The sequence below is a fragment of the Taudactylus pleione genome, unplaced genomic scaffold (assembly GCF_031769625.1).
Source record: "Taudactylus pleione unplaced genomic scaffold, aTauple2 ptg000302l, whole genome shotgun sequence".
NCBI lineage: Eukaryota > Metazoa > Chordata > Amphibia > Anura > Myobatrachidae > Taudactylus > Taudactylus pleione.
The window spans coordinates 291,836-313,120 of NW_028284703.1; the positions used below are offsets into that span (position 1 = coordinate 291,836).

General features: G+C 43.0%; 1 protein-coding gene across 1 annotated transcript in view; it reads left to right on the forward strand.

Annotated features, from left to right (window-relative positions):
* TBC1D19 (TBC1 domain family member 19) overlaps positions 1-20,984 on the forward strand; it is a 217,873-nt gene extending 196,889 nt beyond the window's left edge. Inside the window, exons 19-21 of the mRNA XM_088482998.1 lie at positions 130-245; positions 12,822-12,892; positions 20,592-20,984. Of these exons, the coding sequence (XP_088339124.1) occupies positions 130-245; positions 12,822-12,892; positions 20,592-20,666 (262 nt within the window). The 3' untranslated portion in view covers positions 20,667-20,984. The remainder of the gene's footprint in view (positions 1-129; positions 246-12,821; positions 12,893-20,591) is intronic.
* The last annotated feature ends 301 nt before the right edge of the window (positions 20,985-21,285 follow it).

Here is a 21,285-nt window from a genome sequence, read left to right on the forward strand (position 1 = left end):
TCTGTGCCGTGGCCCAGGCAGGTTCTTTGCAACATACAGTATTTGTTACATTTTATAAGAGAACATATCAAATAAATTCAGACTTGAAAAACATGTAGTTAATGATTTTTATTTTTGTTTCCTATTCAGTTTGCGCATATCATTTAAGTGGATGGTTCGTGCCTTTTCTGGCTATCTGGCTACTGACCAGCTCCTGTTATTATGGGATAGAATCATCGGCTACAACTCTTTAGAAATTCTTGCTGGTAAGATAACAATTCACTTATGGTACACAGCATTCTACATTTTGCTGTGGACTACAACTGCAAATATTGGTATGTGATGTTTAATCCAGACATTGTCATGAACAATACTTGAACAGAAGAAATAAGACCTTTAGAACAACTTGCATACTTTAACTAAGTAGTAGAGTCATATAACTAATTAAGTATTTTTGTGGTTTAAAGGTAGATAGGACTTTCCCGGGATCTTTGAAATGTTATCTGATGTAGAAGTCCAATATAAACATAACACATAACCTTATTCAGTATATAATCTGTCAGTGTACAAATGGAAAATTGTGGGGCAGACTTAAACACTGCGGCTAATAGTCAGCCCTGAGCTATTAGTTACCCCGCGCATTAATCCCTAGAGGGTGTGGATTTATCCTCACAGCCTCAGGGGCGTTAACTGCACCCTGTCACGATTGGGCTCGCACTCAGAACTCCATCCAAGACCCGTATTCAGTGTGGAGCGAAAAGCTGTTTTCGCGTGTTTTTGGCGAAAACTTTTCGCCGATGACGTCGTTTTCGCCTGTTGTGATTTTACTCCGTTTTCAATTTGGAAGACTTTTCGCCTAGATGGAAAGTCAATGCAATGTAATATGCGGAAAATGTTGGGGGCAAAGTTAAAAACTAGCGAACTTGACTCTGGGGGGTCCCCAAGTATGCACCGGGTGTTTTTTTCATTGCAGGGGCTTGCGGCAGGTGGATTTTTCACAATTTTTTAAACTTCACTTTAGCAACTTTAAAATATGCTGGGCCCCATTTTCAAGTACCCCAAATTTGCTGGGATAAGTTATTTCCTGCAAAAAAACCTCCAGAATACTATTCTTCACCACTTATACAAAAACGCTATTTAGCTATTGAGCCCGTTTAAAAACATCAAATACCTTCAGCAAGCCAAATCGGGGTAACCATAGCTAATCCCCATGTAACAGCATCTTTTGGGGGTTGTCAGGCTGATTTCCCGAAATCTGACAGTACTTTCCGCTTGTTTAGGTTTCGCCGGGACCCGTTTTCGCCTACTTTCTAATTGAATACGGCGATACGTGGGCACGCGCGCGATACTTTTCCGCTTGCAAAACACGCGATATAGGCGAAAAGTCCGGGAGGCAAAAAAGTATCGCGGCTCAGCTCAAATTGAATACGGGCCCAAGTCGGGTGGTTGTGATGTTGGTGTTTTGCAAATTACTTTAACAACAAAATATAACTCATCTGCCACCACCAAGTATCAAGTAAACTCCTCCTACACCTGTCCTACACCTGTCCTTCGGTTCTGCTCACAGTATATATGCTTTAAAAATCAGTACCTCACTAGGCGACAGGTCTAAGAACACAGAATATCAGAACTAGAAATTACGTTTTAATTTCAAGAATACTTCAAAGCTTATTGGTACGAAAAGTAGTTAAAAATATTATTACAATTATTAAAAGTGCACACCGATTACAGACAATTTTGATGGAAAATATAAAAGGGAAAAACAAAGTTCATATATCACCTTTGGATTTGAACAATGCTGGAGTAATGTCTCTCCGGGAAGAATTTTGTTGCATTCCAGCCAGTGTGGCTCCCTTAAAAGACTGGACGCAGGCTGTCCAGTTTGCTGGGTTAATACACCCATTCTGTCATGCTTCCTCTCCCACAGAAATGGATTCTGAACTTCATAGCACATGAGAGAGAAGACAGCAAGTATGCAATATAATTACTTCTGATGGTCTGACCTTGTTCCTGTCCGGCAAATGGAGAAGACACAGTGGGCAGGCTTAGGTTCTAGACAGCCTACAAGTGTGAATTCCCAGTCAGCTACTGTGGTGCTAAGTACACAACTTAATGTGCCCATAAACGGTTCTATTTGCAAACGATCCAATGTAGTTTGCAATCGCCCTTGAGCTCTCTCCGGGAGCTGAAGTGAACGATGTGCAGCAAAAGCTGCACGATTTTCACCCAATCTATTGTGCACGATCTAATGATTTACATATTCATTAGATCGAGTGCGATATGACACAGATGCATGTAGCACGGACCAGGGAGATCTGTGCTACATGCATCTGTGTTATTGACACAGAAGCACGGACGGGATCAGTGACACCGGTCTGTGCTGCTGCGGTTAAAAAAAAAAAAAAAACAGAGTAAAAAAAAAATATATAAATGGCCGCCAAAGACAAACCAGCCCTGGGCTTTTAGTGACCCAGTGCTGTTTGTGCTTAAATACAGGGACAAACGATGTAGGGGTATTTAAGCACAACCAGCACCGGGCAAGTCAGAACCAGGCCTGGTTGCCAAAATACAGGGGACAAATGACGTAGGAGTCCTCCGTATTTTGTGCAACCAGCACTGGGCTCTGATCCGGTCCTGGTTCTGAAAATACAGGGGGAAAAATTAGTAGGGTCCCCCTGTATTATCCAGAGCCAGCATCGGACTCTTTCTAGCGGGGGGCTAATGCCACAGCCAGGGGAACCCTTTCACTGTGCCCCCCCAGCTGAAGCATTAACCCTGAATGCTAGTCAGCCCAGGCCGGGAGTCCCTGGAGAGCTTGGGACTCCCCCAATAAAGGGGTCTCCCTACCCAGGCCTAGGCTAATAGCCTGGGGCTATCCCCAGCACCCCTGGACGGTGGGTGCCAGGTTTTTTATGTAGTGTAGTGCATTTGAAAGTGTTGAAAATAGTGTCTTTTGCTGTGGAACTGCGGGTCCCAGCAAGCCTCCCTCGCATGCTGGTACTTGGAGAACCACAAGTACCAGCATGCGGGGCATTACGGGCCCGCTGGTACCTGTAGTTCCACAGCAAAAGCAATATTAAAATAAACACAGGACACACACAACGTACAAAGTATAAGTTTATTAAACATACATGCACTCACACATGTACACATACTCACCTATGCATCCCTGAAGCTCCTTGCGTCCTCTTCTCCATGTAAAGAATCCAAAGAGTACCTGTATAAAAAATATCTATACTCCCCTTCTCCTATGCGATGTTCGGGTCCTCTTCGTTCCAAAGTAGGCATCTCCGCACTTGGCAAAATAAAAACACGCATTTTACGGACCCACAGACTTTAGATCTAGTAACTTAAGGTTACTTTTGCGGTTCTCACCATTGACTTCAATGGTGGGAACCGCTCATTGGCTGAGAGGCAGAAGGCACTCCTCTCTCAGCCAGTGATCACTCAGCGGCGGGGCTTCCATAGTGTAGCTCTCATTCAGGAAGTACCATCCTACCGTGGGTCCGCAAAATGCGTATATTTATTTTGCCAAGTCCGGGGATGCCTACTTTGGAACGAAGAGGACCTGAACTTCGCATAGGAGAAGGTAAGTATGGATATCTTTTTTACAGGTACCCTATGGATTATCTACATGGACAAGAGGGCTGATGGCTACAGGGATACATAGGTGAGTATGTGTACATGTTTGTGTACATGTCTGAGTCCCCCATATTGTGGCAACCAGGGCTGGTTCTGACTAGCTCGGTGCTGGTTGTACTTAAATACAGGGGACCCCGACATTGTTTGTCCCATGACACAGATGCATGTAGCACGGATCTCCTGGTCTGTGCGTGCATCTGTGTCATTGAAATACACAACAGTACAGACAGGTCTCACTGATCCCTTTCCGTGCTTCTGTGTTAATGACACAGATGCATGTAGCACGGATCTCCTGGTCTGTGCGTGCATCTGTGTCATTGAAATACACAACAGTACAGACGGGTCTCACTGATCCCTTCCGTGCTTCTGTGTTAATGACACAGATGCATGTAGCACGGATTTCCATGGTCCGTGCTACATGCATCTCTATCGTGCATGACATCATTCTGTGTGCACAAACACAGAACGATGTGTGTCACATCGTGCACGATAGGTCAAAATCTTACTGCAGGTTCAGTTGATCTACGATGCCGATACATGATGCAGAGGATGCGCATCGGCTTTTATTAATCGTCCAGGAAAACACCACTTTTTACATGATTGGTCGTTACGAACGATCGAAAACGGCCACATCGTGTAAAAATCGCACCGTGTATGGGCACCTTTACACAATAATGGGCTTGTTCCTTTTGGCATGCAAACATTTTTGGATGCTGCTCTATCAGCAACATGAAACTTAATTAGGTTTTGCATAAATGTAAACATTCTGGCCTGCTTAGCTGAACATACACTCATTTGGTTAGCTGATACACTTTAAACATATACTGTATACAGTCTATAGATCATAACACATAATGTTACCAATATTATTGTTAATATGTCCATTCTGATATGAAATGGACCTTATCACTACACATAACACTTGACCTTATTCAGTATATCATCTATCAGTGTACAAATGGCAAATTGTAGGACAGATTAAACACTGCGGCTAATTGTCAGCCCTGAGCTATTCAGTTAAGTTTTGCTACCCCGGGCATTAAGTCCTAGAGGGTGCACTTAATGTGGATTTATCCTCACAGCCTCAGGGGAGTTAAATGCCCCCTCCTGGGGCTTCACACGCTGAATAACCCATAGATTTCGAGCCTTAACTCAGAATCTATGGGTTTCCGTGCTGTGAAAGTGACTAATAATTGAATAGCTCCGGGCATTAAACCTGGCGCATTATCCGCGCGGCAATCACTGGGGGTAATTGATTCTGTCTCTGTGTGTGCTGGAGGTGGATAACTGTAATGTCAGCTGTATTAGAAAATCCACTGATGGTGAAATCTGGCTGCATATATAAGATAACACTTATATACACCAATAATAATGTTTTAGGGGATATAGAATAATAATATAGATGTCTAGGTCCAAACAGATAATTATAGAATGAATCCAATTGTACCCACTGATGTCAAGAACAGTATAATGTCAAACATTCCGGGGTCAGGGCAGGTAGCAAACAAATAGTCATAAGCATTGCTAGAAAACAGCAAAACAATATGCAGAACTGGTTTAGCAACAACGAGTATATCTCAGGAGCACACTTCACTATATCAAACCAGGTATTCTCACTGCCACGGGGGCAGGGGTGCCAAGAGGGGGGGGAGCAGGTACTAATTACCCAGGCCAGGGCTTACATCACAGCAGCCCAGCACACAATGAGAAAAAAAGCCAGCACTCCACATATATACACTAATACTCGCCCAGGTGCCCTCTGTAGTATTGGGAAATACTGAAGACATACGCATGTGGGGACAGCGGCACGCACAGGACTCCTACTGTAAAGAATACCACCACAACAGGGATATTCCGTTCAAGTTCTTGATAAAAGTCTAAACGACTGAAACGTTGAACGGAATATCCCTGTTGTGGTGTTATTCTTTACAGTAGGAGTCCTGTGAGTGCTGCTGTCCCCACATGCGAATATATATATATATATATATATATATATGTATTTAATCTTTTGTATTCAATATAAGTGTAAGTAATGTAGCTGTTCCCTGACTTATTAAATACCCCAGACATGTCCATGTTCTTAGCAGAGCATTTAAAGCAGATGAAACTATTTCGGTTTGTAAATAATTCAGCCTCTGAAGTTTTAAACTATAGGTGCCTCATATCTTTCATTTGGGTCTATTTTCAGAGATTCATTAGTTTTAGTAGCTATTATATTAGTTCCAGTGTCACTACAGTATTGGCCTTTTGTATGGAGTCTGAAAAAGATACTTCCATATCTCTGTGATGTATAACTTTGCCACTTGGCAGCCTGACTCAATGCATGCGGTGTCAGGACGCATGAATCATCTCTCCAGATGGTAGCTGGTGTCTTCGCTATGGTATTTTATCAGCAGGCTGTTTGCTTTCTCTGTGTGTTCTACAAACATTATGTATTTCATGAGTTACACTTCATCCTTGTTGGAGCCTGAGACTGATAACTGATCTACAACATTCTATTTCCTTCTGTCTAGTCATGTAAATTGTAACTATGCTGAAAATGTGGTCTCTTGTATTAAATCAGCATTACCACTCAATCACTAACCTGCTTCTTCCCCTCTCCCCGCTCCATGCAGCCATTTTTCTGCATAAGATTTGATGCCCAAGTCTTGGCACTGGGTATCCAAACCAGCAGCACCCACCAGGAAGTCCACCCTGGCCTGATGAGAGCCATTTATATTGCACATCTCTGACCTTACAGCATGACCTAGATGATTAGATCTGAAGGTGAATCAGGATTAAGCCAGACAGATCAATGTGGTCTGATGATTTTAATTAGGGTGGTGGGAGTTAAAGTATATATGCTACACATATACTCTAGATCCAGATACATGTTGTCACTCTCAGCTGCTTGTACTAAATATACAGATAATAAATATTTAGACTAAAACAGGTATAGTGTTTGGGAGATAGGCAAATATAATTATACTAGTATTACGGACTTGTTATTCGCCGAATCGCTAGCTCTTGTGCGCGATGTTGCCAGATTGTTTTTCTTCTCTCTCTCTCTCTCTCTCTCTCTCTCTCTCTCTCTCTTTTCCCCCATCTCTCTCCTCCTCTTACAACCCCCTTTCTCCCCCAACTTTCTCTTTCTCTACCCCTCTATCTTGGTCTCCAGCCGCTGTGACTGATGAAGGAAGGAACCAAGCTGGCTGTGCGGCACTAGTGGCATTTGGAGCCATGAACATGGGATGAAAATCTGATTTAGTTTTATTGTCAAATCTCTATTTGGAGAGACTTACATTTGCCATGTGATTTGCCCAGTTGTAGCCGGTTCTAGTGAAAGGGCTGAGTGTGAGGAATGAGGATGGTATGACCGCGGTGTTACCCCCTTTTCGTTTTCACATTCCCAGACAAGGGGCATGGCCAACACCGCAATAGGGTTGCAATAATGTTATTTGCCAGATAAAGAGTCCCCCATGCCCCTTGATATAACAGAGACTTCCCCCTCGTACGCGTTTATATAAACTGGAGGAAAGTGTGGAGATTCTTACAGAATATAGAGTATTATGTTATCACCACTTTTTCCTTCCACCATTTGTGAAAAATATGCTCCTTTTAATATATAATTACAATAGGGATGTAGATGATCCAACTTTAAAGTACAACATTGCTACAATAACAACAAAGTATACAAACAAGTATAATGGTAAATGATCAAAGAGAGAGGTGGGGAGAAAATCAGGGGAGAGAGACAGTGGAGGGGGATGAAGAGTGGGTTGTGGAGACAGAGCGAAAAAAATAAATATATAAAAGCCAGATACTGCCAGACATTACAGCTAATTCCCTATATTACTGAGGGCATGCTACCATTTCTATGTATGTCACTAAGCAGAATTAAACTTACACACTGCCCCCACAAACACACTGCCACCATATTCCCATAGACACACTGTCCCCATAGATATTGCCCGATGTCCCGTGTAAAAAATGTTCTTGGCTCGTCTAAGCCTCAGATGGTACCTGGTCTATGCAGCTGCTTGGCGCGCTGTTCTACGCATTGCTTGTCCTCTGGTGAGTGGCTGACTGTCACTGAGACAGCACATGGCCATAATACAACAGAAAAGGCAGGCTGGAGTAATAAGGAGTCAGCCTGCGACACACTGACAGTGATGTCACTGGTACTTTGCCCCCCTGTTGTGGGATTCTTGGACACAATGTTTCTAGGACTGGGCAGACTCCAGACAGCGCTCCTATTTTACGGACTGTCCAGAGAAATCCTGGGTGGGTGGTAACCCTCTATGACAATGAATGGGGAGCTTTTTTTACTTTAAGCTCCATTACTGTTTGTATATTTCGATATTTACAGAGTGGAATGTTAACATTTTTGAGTTAGGCAGAGACAAATGAAGTTGGAGGAAACAAAACATATTTCTGAAATACACCAGTGGTTAGTGAACTCTAGAACCTGTATGAATGAGTAAAATATTTTAGTAGTCACCCACCGCATATTACTTCACTTCTGTGAGAGTCTATAACATACCCCTAACATACAGTTTTTGAAGCAATAAACAAAACATAGATTTGCTTTGAGAAAAAAGGTTTTGCCTTAGTTAATAAGGGGATGCTGTCATATAACCGGTCGCAGGCATTCCGGCGCTCAGAATGCCGGCGCCGGAGTCCCAACACCCGTCAGAATTCTAGCTTTGGCATCCCGAAGGTAAGTAACGGGGTTAGGGGGAGGGTTAGTTTTAGGGTAAGGCACTAGAGGGAGGGTTATGGTTAGGCACTAGGGGGGAGGTTAGGTTTATGCACCAAGAAGGGATGATTAGGGGGAGGGTTAGGACACCGACCGACAGGTGTCTGTATCTTAATCCTGTTGGGATCCCGGGCGCCGTCATCCCATACCCAACCCTTAATAAGTGTGCCCCAGAAGTATGATCATGGTTATGCAGTTAAAGCAACAATCCCAGGGAAAAAAAATGTGTTTTATTTTTGTTATTGTGAATAGAAGTCACACTAGCAGGAAATGAGCAGAATGTTGGTATTTGCTATTTATCCTTGGTTTGTTCCTTCAAGCTGCTATATGAGTAGTTAGTAAAGAAACACACACAAACAAAAAACCTGCCTTACATTTGTAATTAAATGAATAAGTCTTAGTTATACACCTAAATATAGGATAAACCGGGATGTAGTTAGGTGACCGCTGCACGGGATGCCGGCAGCCGACATCCAGACCCATGGCCAGAACAGTGGCGCCGGAATCCCGACATCAGTTTAGATGCCGACGCAGGAATCCCAACAGGGTTAGGGTTAGGCTGCGGACAGGGAGGGGGGGTTAGGTTTAGGCACCACAGGGGGGGTTAGGTTTAGGCACTAAGGGGGGATGGTTAGATTTAGGCACTAACTGGGAGGGTTAGATTTAGGCACTAAGCGGGAGGGTTAGGGTGCGGGGGGGGAGGGTTAAGGTTAGGATGCAGGAAGGGAGGGTTAGGGGGCGAAGGGGGGAGGGTTAGAATACTTAATGAGCCACTATCGGATTATGAGCATCGGGACACCGCTGTCAGTATTTTGACAGACAGCATCCTGACTGACGGTCTCCCATACCCAACCCGGATAAATAACCCCCTTCACGGTGATAAGACGATTGTAACTGTATGCAATGACAGTCCCTGTATTAGGTCACATATTCATGTGTTTTTAAATAAAGCGCTAACTGAGGAGAAGCTGCCAGAAGGCACTACAAGTTACAGCATTCCTTATCAGATGCTGATCACATACGTACCTCACAGACTGGCATTTCATGGGTCCCTGCTTTCTCCGACAGCCCTATATTGTCAAGATCATCTATGTATATAATGATGAGTACAAGGTAATTATATTATTACAGAATTGCCTTTGCTCTGAGTACACACAGTACAGTAATATCCATTGGGACACAGACCCAGCACTGCAGCTATCAGCCAGGAAGGCCTGATGTTGTAATATTCATGCCAACTAGATGTAAAATGTATGCACTTTCATTTCAGTTCATTGTACCTCACATAAGAGAGAAAAAAAAAATCATAAAATATGGAAAATTGCTAAATTCTATGACATTGGAGAAAGCAGAAAGTCTAAGAAAATTGTCCTTAAAATGAAGGAAAAAATTGCTTCGAATTCCATAAAAAAAAAATACCCCAACTTTAGCCTCTTGTCTACAACAACCGCCAACATGGAGTGAATTTACCTCCCCTAATTTCTGCCTCCACATTAGTCTCGCTGGTGTAAATTTTGTGTTTTTTCTTGTTGTTGTTACATTTTGAATGCAAATCGGATGCCAGTGGGTATAAGGACTATAGAATCTTCTGTGCAGTGTTACTTTATCCGCCAGTGGGTATAAGGACTATAGAATCTTCTGCGCAGTGTTACTTTATCCGCCAGTGGGTATAAGGACTAGTAATCCTCTGCGCAGTGTTACTTAATCTGCCAATGGGTATAAGGACTATAGAATCTTCTGCGCAGTGTTACTTTATCCGCCAGTGGGTATAAGGACTATATAATCTTCTGCGCAGTGTTGCTTTATCCGCCAGTGGTTATAAGGACTATAGAATCTTCTGTGCAGTGTTTATCCGCCAGTGGGTATAAGGACTAGTAATCCTCTGCGCAGTGTTACTTAATCCGCCAGTGGGTATAAGGACTATATAATCTTCTGCGCAGTGTTGCTTTATCCGCCAGTGGTTATAAGGACTATAGAATCTTCTGTGCAGTGTTTATCCGCCAGTGGGTATAAGGACTAGTAATCCTCTGCGCAGTGTTACTTTATCCGCCAGTGGTTATAAGGACTAGGAATCCTCTGCGCCGTGTTAATGTATCCGCCAGTGGTTATAAGGACTATAGAATCCTCCACGTAGTGTTAATTTATCCGCCAGTGGTTATAAGGACTAGGAATTCCCTGCGCAGTGTTAACTTTGTCCGTCGATGAGTGTAAGAACTATAGAATCCTCTGCGCAGTGTTACTTTGTCCGCCCGTGAGTGGAAGGATTATAGAATCCTCCGCGCAGTGTTACTTTGCCCGCCCTTGAGTGTAAGGACTATAGAATCCTCAGCGCAGTGTTACTTTGTCCGCTCGTGAGTGTAAGGACTATAGAATCCTCTGCGTAGTGTTACTTTGTCTGCCCGTGAGTGTAAGGACTATAGAATCCTCCTCGCAGTGTGACTTTGTCTGCCCATGAGTGTAAGGGCTATAGAATCCTCTGCGCAGTGTTTCCTTGTCTGCCCGTGAGTGTAAGGACTATAGAATCCTCCTCGCAGTGTTACTTTGTCCGCCCGTGAGTGTAAGGACTATAGAATCCTCCGCACAGTGTTACTTTGTCTGCCTGTGAGTGTAAGGACTATACAATCCTCCTCGCAGTGTTACTTTGTCCGCCCGTGAGTGTAAGGACTATAGAATCCTCTGCGCAGTGTTTCTTTGTCTGCCCGTGAGTGTAAGGACTATAGAACCCTCTGCGCAGTGTTACTTTGCCCGTGAATGTAAGGACTATAGAATCCTCTGCGCAGTGTTACTTTGTCCGCCCGTGAGTGTAAGGACTATAGAATCCTCCGCGCAGTGTTACTTTGTCTGCCCGTGAGTGTAAGGACTATAGAATCCTCCGCGCATGTTACTTTGTCTGCCCGTTAGTGTAAGGACTATAGAATCCTCCGCGCAGTGTTACTTTGTCTGCCCGTGAGTGTAAGGACTATAGAATCCTCTGCGCAGTGTTACTTTGTCCGCCCGTGAGTGTAAGGACTATAGAATCCTCTGCTCAGTGTTACTTTGTCCACCCGTGAGTGTAAGGACTATAGAATCCTCTGCGCAGTGTTACTTTGTCTGCCCGTGAGTGTAAGGACTATAGAATCCTCTGCGCAGTGTTACTTTGTCTGCCCGTGAGTGTAAGGACTATAGAATCCTCTGCGCAGTGTTACTTTGTCTGCCCGTGAGTGTAAGGACTATAGAATCCTCCGCGCATGTTACTTTGTCTGCCCGTGAGTGTAAGGACTATAGAATCCTCTGCTCAGTGTTACTTTGTCCACCCGTGAGTGTAAGGACTATAGAATCCTCTGCGCAGTGTTACTTTGTCCGCCCGTGAGTGTAAGGACTATAGAATCCTCTGCTCAGTGTTACTTTGTCTGCCCGTGAGTGTAAGGACTATAGAATCCTCTGCGCAGTGTTACTTTGCCCGTGAGTGTAAGGACTATAGAATCCTCTGCGCAGTGTTACTTTGCCCGTGAGTGTAAGGACTATAGAATCCTCTGCGCAGTGTTACTTTGCCCGTGAGTGTAAGGACTATAGAATCCTCCGCGCAGTGTTACTTTGTCTGCCCGTGAGTGTAAGGACTATAGAATCCTCCGCACAGTGTTACTTTGTCCGCCCGTGAGTGTAAGGACTATAGAATCCTCTGCTCAGTGTTACTTTGTCCACCCGTGAGTGTAAGGACTATAGAATCCTCTGCGCAGTGTTACTTTGTCTGCCCGTGAGTGTAGGACTATAGAATCCTCTGCGCAGTGTTACTTTGTCTGCCCGTGAGTGTAAGGACTATAGAATCCTCCTCGCAGTGTTACTTTGTCTGCCCTTGAGTGTAAGGACTATAGAATCCTCCTCACAGTCTTACTTTGTCCGCCCGTGAGTGTAAGGACTATAGAATCCTCTGCGCAGTGTTACTTTGTCTGCCCGTGAGTGTAGGACTATAGAATCCTCTGCGCAGTGTTACTTTGTCTGCCCGTGAGTGTAAGGACTATAGAATCCTCTGCTCAGTGTTACTTTGCCCGTGAGTGTAAGGACTATAGAATCCTCTGCGCAGTGTTACTTTGTCCGCCCGTGAGTGTAAGGACTATAGAATCCTCTGCGCAGTGTTACTTTGTCTGCCCGTGAGTGTAAGGACTATAGAATCCTCTGCTCAGTGTTACTTTGTCCGCCCGTGAGTGTAAGGACTATAGAATCCGCCACCGAACTGCGATTCCCCAATTCTCATGCAGCCCTCAGTCGGCCTGCGACACTGAAACATGCAGTTCTACAATAGTTACCGGACTTTACTATGCACTATTTACACTTTAATAAAATATCTTTCATTCTCTTAGTGTATGGCATTGTATGAAATGTATACATATGTGTCACAGCTGCCACACAACACTGCAGAAATGATGAATTATTTCCAATGATAATAAGTAGGTCAGCAGTTGAAATGTTCTGCATTCTCTTCCAGTGCTGGCAGCTGCCGTGTTTGCCTTCCGAGCAATGAACCTGATGGAGGTGACATCACTGGCTGCAGCTGAAGTAAGTATAAGTTACACTCACAGGAGATTAAAATAGTTTCTGACACGTTGCCAGCTGAAGTAACCTACACTTCCCATGTTCTCCTGAAGTAATGTAAGCCTCCCTGCCTAGACTCCTTACTTTGACTGCAAATTGAAATAAAGCTGAGGCTGAATGCAGTAGAGTACACCTGTTGACAGGTTGTATAATATTTTATAGCTCTCTGATAGTCTCCACCACCTAATGTTCTTGGAACAGCCCTTTACTTTCAATTTTCACCTTATATATTTTGCTTATTGTGATAGACATGTGGTGGGTAACAAAAAACCATAGAAGTCTGAAAATGTGTTTAAGAAGTATTTGTAAAAACGTTGCGGTACAGTACTACTAATTGATGAGTCACGTCGCTAGGCTGGAGGTGTCGCTGTTGGATGAAGATTGCTTACGACGTAGGCACAGGATTTATAATGTGCTCCTATTTTTAGCCACAAGTGGAAATTTTATACCTGTTAAACACTCATGATACCATCTGTATCTGAAGCACGTCTGAAAGCCAAAATACAGTCCACTTCCTTAGCCGTCTGTGGGTGGGATCACCAGCATGGAATACTTCAGTTTTGTAGTGTCAGTCACAAAGCATGAGGTTGCTAGTCTGGAATATGATAAATCTATTTGCTGGGAATAAATGATTGGATGGCTGCTTCGATACTTGCGTCAATGACTAAATAAGACTGCTATGTGTTTTCAGGGGCTGCGCTGAGCAGCCAGATTACAGCCTGGAGCAGAGCCACCTTTTTAAGGTTGAAAAATGACCCCATATGCCATAATGGGAGAATACACTCAACCCAATTATTCACAATACTGCGTACAATCCAATTAGATTTAAATCCTGTATGATGAGCTCATACACAGTACAGCTGCTAGTCAGACTGAACAGAAGTGTTACTATGTGTGGCCAGTTTAACCTGTGACCCATTGGGGCATTACATTGTCATGTAGGATAGTTCATGTTGCAGCCCATGATCAGGACATAAGACTTTTCATCAAGTTAGATTAGAACATTACACCACTTGCAGTTCTAGATTTGCCTGGAGTCAGAGCATTAGAACCAGCCTGTTGCCAGCACATTGGAGTATTATTAGTATTAGACCAAACTACAGTATGGTGAGAGCATAGGACAGTCTCAGAACGAGACTGACCTGCACTTGAAGCACTATAATTTTCACAGATGTAGAACCTTGTGTAGTAGGAATAGTCACAGAATTAGTGCTGGCAACCCAAAGTCAGAGATGTCACAGTCCTAGACCAACATGTAGTGAGAGCATACAGTTGTAGTATGTGTTAAATTGACACCAGCCATGTAATGTGGATTGGTGACTTAAGGAAACTCACTGTTTACCATAGCGCTCTACATGCTCTACCATTTGCTACCAACAGATGTCATAATGGTGGATTTCTCATTGATAATGTTTAATACCAAGTGAAAAAGTGATGAATAAAACCTTGTGACCCCTGCCCGCAAATGAATAATTAGCACCAGTGTTGTAGCTTGACGTTCCATTAGTAAAATTAACAACTGGCACCAGACTATGGCAGGCTGGGCTGGTTACACCTCAACAGAAAGATCCATGGGGTCGCTTGTCATAAGGCGAACCCAGCCTATTCAGCATCTGGTGATTATTAGCACTGGGACTCCTCTTGATCCTTAGCTAGGTACAAACTATACGATTATTGGGCCACTTTGCCAATAATCAGGTAATCAGCCTGATCTATTGTATAGTGTGTAGGCATGAGTGTCCAGGGTTTCGCCAGTAAAAAAAGTGGCCACAAATGCACTCATTCGATTATCCGATCAGTCAACTTTGCCAGAAGTTATAGGCCAAAATGTCCCGATATCATGCAGTGTGTAGGGATTCTCGATAATACTCCCATAATTCCTATTATTTTCCTGATTACCTCAACATCCTTGTGCACATACATATTATTATTATTAGCCTTTATTTATATGGTGCCACAAGGGCTCCGCAGTGCCTCAACTGTGCAAACAAGAAAATAGCGACTTACAGTACAAAACAATAAAGGACAAGGACATAGTTGATAAACATTGCTGCAATAGCGATCATAACACTCCATAGCAGCAGGGTGCCAGCAACCAAGTGTTAGGTGCCCTTATGTGGAGTTTGGAGTAGATGATCGTATGAGTAAGGGAAGGAGAAGTACATGAGGGAAGAGGGTCCTGCTCATCAGAGCTTACATTCTAAAGGGAGAATGTACATATGCAAATTCACATGTGAAATTTAGTTGTATAGTGTGTAGTATAGATATCAGCCTTTTGAATTTTGCTGATTAATTTTCCCAATTGGTCACTAGATAATGATTAGAGATGTGCGAGGACCCCGTGTATTGGTTTTAGATCCAGATTCATCTTGGTGTTTTGGTACTGGATTCGGATAAAAATCAAATTAACAATCGATGTACAGTAAACAGCTAAAATGTCTGAATCCAAAACCTGAGTTCTGTTTTTAAATCCGAGTTCTGAACCGACAACAGATCCGAACCCGGACTCCATTCGAACTGGGTCACGAAAGTGAATTCAAACCTTGACCTCGTTCTACTCTGAACCCCTAATTTTGGGTGTGTCCAGATTTTAGAAATCCGCCCCGCACATCTCTAGTAATTATTGAAAGTGTTTATAATTATGAAGTATGTAAACGGAACTGTAAGTCCTATTAAACACTGACAGTGATACTCCAGTAGGGTCTGCTTGTAGAACTACAAGTGCCAACGTGCACATCACTGATTCACCATACTCAGGAGCTTGTGCTACAAATATACCTTATAAAAAATGAAGTAACGGACATTTTTTCTTTAAATGGACACCCATAAAATGAATACCATTTTTATTAAACTGCTAAATCTAAAAGGAATTTTCTTCCTAAAGTAATTCACAGGGAATCTCTAGCCACAATATAATCCATAGGGAAAGAAAACAAAATCCCATTAGAGACCTATGTAACTGCAACTTCCGGAGATCCACTGCCACCAAACTTGTAGTACCATGTATGGTGTATATATGTGTATATATATATATATCATCAAATTTGGAAGCAGAACAAAAGATAACTTTTATATGAATGAAAGAGAACTTCACAGACTTTAATACTATTGTTTGATTATTTTATTAGTTATATAGTACCAGCATATTCAATTGCACTTTGCAATTGGAAACAAAGCAGCAATAAAATGAGCCTGGGTAATAACAGACAGACAAAGCAATATGAGGGCCCTGCTGACAATCCATAGGGAAACTATTTAAAACTTATTTGACACAAATGTAATAATAAGATTTCAGATATGTTTGTGTGTGTTATATTATATATTTTGAAACCTGTCACAGCCCAAAGTCTGACATAACACACTTTGCATAAGTGTCATATATCATTGCAAGGGGGTGCGGGCTGGTTTTGACGTGGAGGTCAGAATGATTGGTCCAATACCTGTAGGTGGTGAAACGTTTTTATGTAAATGTTGTTTCCCTTTTACAACTGATGGGTTAGTTTGTCTACCCCATCCATTGTAAAATTACTGTTAACCGCAGCCTGTAGTATGACACTGGTTACATGGGCTTTCTCACTTTCCACAACCTCTGTTGTGGACAGTGGACAGAAATTCAGACGTCCTTTTTGTCCTTCCCTGTGAACACGCAAACCTTTCCTCTTTATAATCCTCTGATTTCTTCCCTTTGCAGACACATTTTCTATAGAGCATCTGGGACATTTTTCCTGTTCCTCCAAGTCATTTCTGTATCGGCCAGTTGAGGTCGTTTATAAATTGTCCGTTGTGAGACGACTGAACAAGTGTTTCATCAACGTCATGACAATTATCTGTATTCTTCATCCAGTACAGTCCCCTTGCAAGCTTATATATTAATGATACTGGACCATATATCGCCCATGCAGCATATATATTTTGATTCCAGACCCTGCCTTCCGTTAATGGAGACGTTTTTGTCTGGTGAAGTTCTAGCAAACTGTTTGTGCAAAGTGGAATAGATTTTGCATATTTTCGGATTAGGGTGGACATCTAGTTCTGCTTGATTATTGGCAATATGTAATTATATTTGTAGTAAGATGAAGCATTGGTGGGACATCGCCAATCCAAAATATGGTACTGCCAGCGAATGACTCTGTCCAGTACCTCTCCAGCAGAGGTTTTTGAACCAAGCTTACAGGGAAGAATATCAACATTTCAACAGCTATTGTTGGAACCCAATAATTACCCCTTGAAAACTGTCATGGATTTGTCCCCTGTATGCTTTGCTTGGCATACCTATTTGCCTGCTCGGTTATTAGCTGGAAGTTGGGCAAACTTCCAATGATGCTATACGTGGTTCACTCACAAAGGGCCACAGATTTGTGCAACTAATGTGCAGATTTACTGCACATGAGCTAAATTTGATGCCTTCCCAGGAGACACATCCTTTGTCACTGGAATAAATATCGCTTCCAGAATCCGCATCGCTATCTCAGGATGGATAATAAAGCTCTCCAACAATGACATGTGGCTTCAGGTGCCGGTACTGTGTTTGCTCACACTGTGGGGATCACACTCTGTGCTGTGCTACAGTTGTATCACGCTGAAGCTGTACGTCACAGTCCTGCGTAAAGATGGCAGCAGAGGGTGGTTGTTCCTATGAGGATCGCTCAGCGCTGTTGAGGTCTGTGAGCTCGGCAGCTGCATATACTGTAGGTGATCCCATTCTTGCTGATCACAGTGGCTGGGGGGAGGGGGAGGGTCTGGAGCAGCTACAGGGGGACACAGAAAGCCCATTGAGCTCAGCAGCTGCTAGTATGTTCCAATACCGACAGCTTTGGGCGGGTGTTTCTGACAGGTTGCATGAGATGTGACCTTGCTAGGGAAAGCCCAGACTGATGTGGTCAAAAGGGATTAAAGATTATTGTAAAATATAATTTGTTGAAAGTAGATATTTCATGCATTCTTACTTCATGTGTCTGCGCATCTATTGTAAATCAAACGCTTCACTACTTGGAGCGTACACACGGTCAGATTTGTCAGATGAACGATTGAACGATTTTACCAAAGTTTTGAACGATTGAACGATTTTTGACTGCATTAAAATGAATGGAATCGTCCAAGTCTGACTGCAAACCCATCAGATGTCAGATATCGTTATCTGACAAACGGGAACGCGCATCATTGATCGTCCATCGTTCAGGCATGTCAGATATGAACGATTTTCCTTCAGATATGAACGACTGAACGATTTTTAAATCGTTATCGTTCATATCTGAAGGAAAAATCTGATCGTGTGTATGCACCATAACACTTCACGTCTATCCACTGCAGTATTAATATTGGGTCATCCAAATTAGAGACTGGATGTACCTTCTATCCAACCGCTTCTCAAACTCTGACCTCAGGACCCCAAACAATGCATGTGTTCCAGGTCTCCTCACAGAATCACAGAATGTGTCAGTGAGTAATGAATACACCCGTGCCCTTGCTAGGTGACCTGGAAAACATGAACTGTTTGGGGTCCTGAGGACCAAGTTTGAGAACCACTGTTCTGTCCTTTAGGCAGGGGTTTAGACAATGTGACAGGGTGGGCACTGGGCAGGCCTCTCTAGGGACCAGGTAAGGTGTAACCATGGCTCCCCACAATGCGCTGACCACACCCACACGTTGCATTTTTTGCATACCATATAAACATAGTCCGAGATGTGGTTTGGCCATGCCCCCTCTGGTACTCAGTTCACCCCAGTACCCCTACCCACCAATGTCTTGGCCTTGCCTTTAGGAAGTGGTCCCTAGTCACTAATCATGTATACAGTGTAGAATAATGCTGCGTTTCTTATCTATACTGGTCTAAGATTACATGTGATCCTTTTAGTTGTTTTTAGTTATAATACGTTTTTAATACATTTGATATTGTTATTAATGATTTTTTATTTCTCTTATTGTTACTTACAAACTAACTTGTTGTTTATAAGTGATTTTGTTTTGCCATATCTATATTCCTGATCCCATAAGCACGGTTTATCATTATAGTTTGATTTGTTTTTTCCATTTGAGGAGGTTTAGCATCATCCCTGCAGGATTCAGTCTTACAGCTTGCTGGTACACATGGGATCACCCTGCCAGGGCTGTAACTAGGGTAGTGCCACCAGTGCCATGGCACAGGGCACCGCAGGGCAGGGGGCGCTGTTTGGGCCTGTCACTTTTCTTGTTTATTATCATTCTCACTTATAGCGTCCTCTTCCATTATCCCCAGCATCTCCTGGCCTCTCCTCCCTTCCCTGGCCCTTCCCCATGAGGCCATGGCCCTTTTTTCTTATGTCCCTATTTAAAAAAACGGGGGGGGGAGCAATGCTATCTCTGGCACAGGGTTCCAAAAAATCTAGTTACGGCTCTTCACCCTGCAAGCATGGCCACTAGCACTACATAACCTGTTTGTAACCCCCCCTACTTTAGTGGTAACCATTCCAGGCTACAGCACTGGGACTGGCTGTTAATTTTGGGAGAATGGGAATGCTGTACATTTTATTTGTAATATTTTTTACATTAAATTGAATTTTGTTGACACAGTGGGTAGCATTGCTGTTTCATAGTGCGGGGGGTCATGTGTTTGATTTCACCCAGGACCGTGTCTGTGAGGATTTTGTATGTTCTCCTCTATTTGTATGATTTTTCCTGTGGGTTCTTCGAGTTTAATTCTCACTCAAAAGACATAGTGATTGGTTAATTGGCTTCTGACAAACGTAACCATAATGTGTGTTAGGAAATATTAATTATAGGCTCAACTTTGGCAGGAACCGGTGTGAGTTCTTCAACATACTGCATAATATGTAGGTGCTATGTAACTAACGGATAATAAATAGAATTTAATATCTTTCACAGTAAGGAGAAGCTGTGGCCATGAGGCACTGCGGTTCAGACAGTTTGTCCGGTACCATGCAACCACCAACATCATAGCTTTTACCTCTAATACTGTATAATCTGTGATAGTTGGGTTACTGTACTTAGCGGTGATATGCGCACTTGCTCATCGTGGCTGATTGATAATAGGCCTAAGAGTACCCCAAGCAACCAGTACTGGTTCCACATGCACAACAGTAGTGCTAATTTAAGCACTTACATTCTAATCACAATGTGAAGCTGTAGCTCACCAATGGCGCAATGCATCAAAATGTTCACATGATTTAGAACATTCCCAGAACTAGACATATATGCAGCTATACTGTTAGGACACCAGTCTGTAATCCGAGCAATTCAATATTAACTGTGTTAACCAGCCTCATCATGTCAGTGGTTCTCATCTCCAGTCCCCAAGTACCCACCAACAGGTCATGTTTTCTGGATTTCTTTAGTCATGCACAGGGGAGTTGATCTGTTTCACTGGATCAGTAATTATAGCACCTGTTTCCACGGACAGAAATCCTGAACACATGAGCTGTTGGGGATACCTGAGGATTGGAATTGAGAACCACCGCTAGTTAAATCATTCACAGAACTATACAAACTTGTAGAGAGAGCATTAGAACATGCCCAGAACTGAACCAAGCTGCAGATAGAGCATCTCGACAGCATTAAGGTGCAGTCATTGACTTAGACGTTATGAGTAATGCTAGTTATTATATTACCTCTATAAGAAATCTGCTCATATGTCCACATTGTTAATTGTCTCTGTTCTTTTCTTCAGGCTGTACTTGCTGATATTTCCACCCTAAAAGTCATGCCACTTCTACAGATTTTCCTGTTTGCGATTGTCACTTAATCTCTTTTACCGTCTCCAATTCCATGAAACCAGACATGAGCTATGCAACATCTACAATTAACCAAAATGAGTCTCCAGTTAGATGTTTTCAAAACTATCATGTTCCACCGATTGCAACGGCCCAATTGTAGGTTTATGCATTACAGATTTATAAGCCAGTTATTACACGTCTACTACAGATCATCTGCACCAGGAACAAGTGGCCGTCCATAATACAGGAGTATATACAGTATCATGTGTTCAGCTTGCTTTGCACGTTATGGAACTGTACAAATAGCATGGCAAGATGCATAAAGAACAATAAATACATAATCCATTGTCCAATAAATAATGTATGAAGAATGGTCTTTTTTTATTTGCATTATATAATGCTTTGAATCATGCGAGATAGTAGATCACAAGCAAAGGCATGTACCAATAGAAAAGTGGCTTACAGATAGCTTTTGTTACGGTTGCCTAAAGACACATGAAATTTAGTTTGACATCGTTTTGGTACAGTACCCAGTGGCGCCGGGAGGGGGGGGGGCGGGTACTAATTACCTGGGCCCGGGCTTGCTGGAGGGGCCCGGCGGAGGCCCGGGTCCCCCCCCCGCCCTCTTACATCACAGCAGCCCAGCAC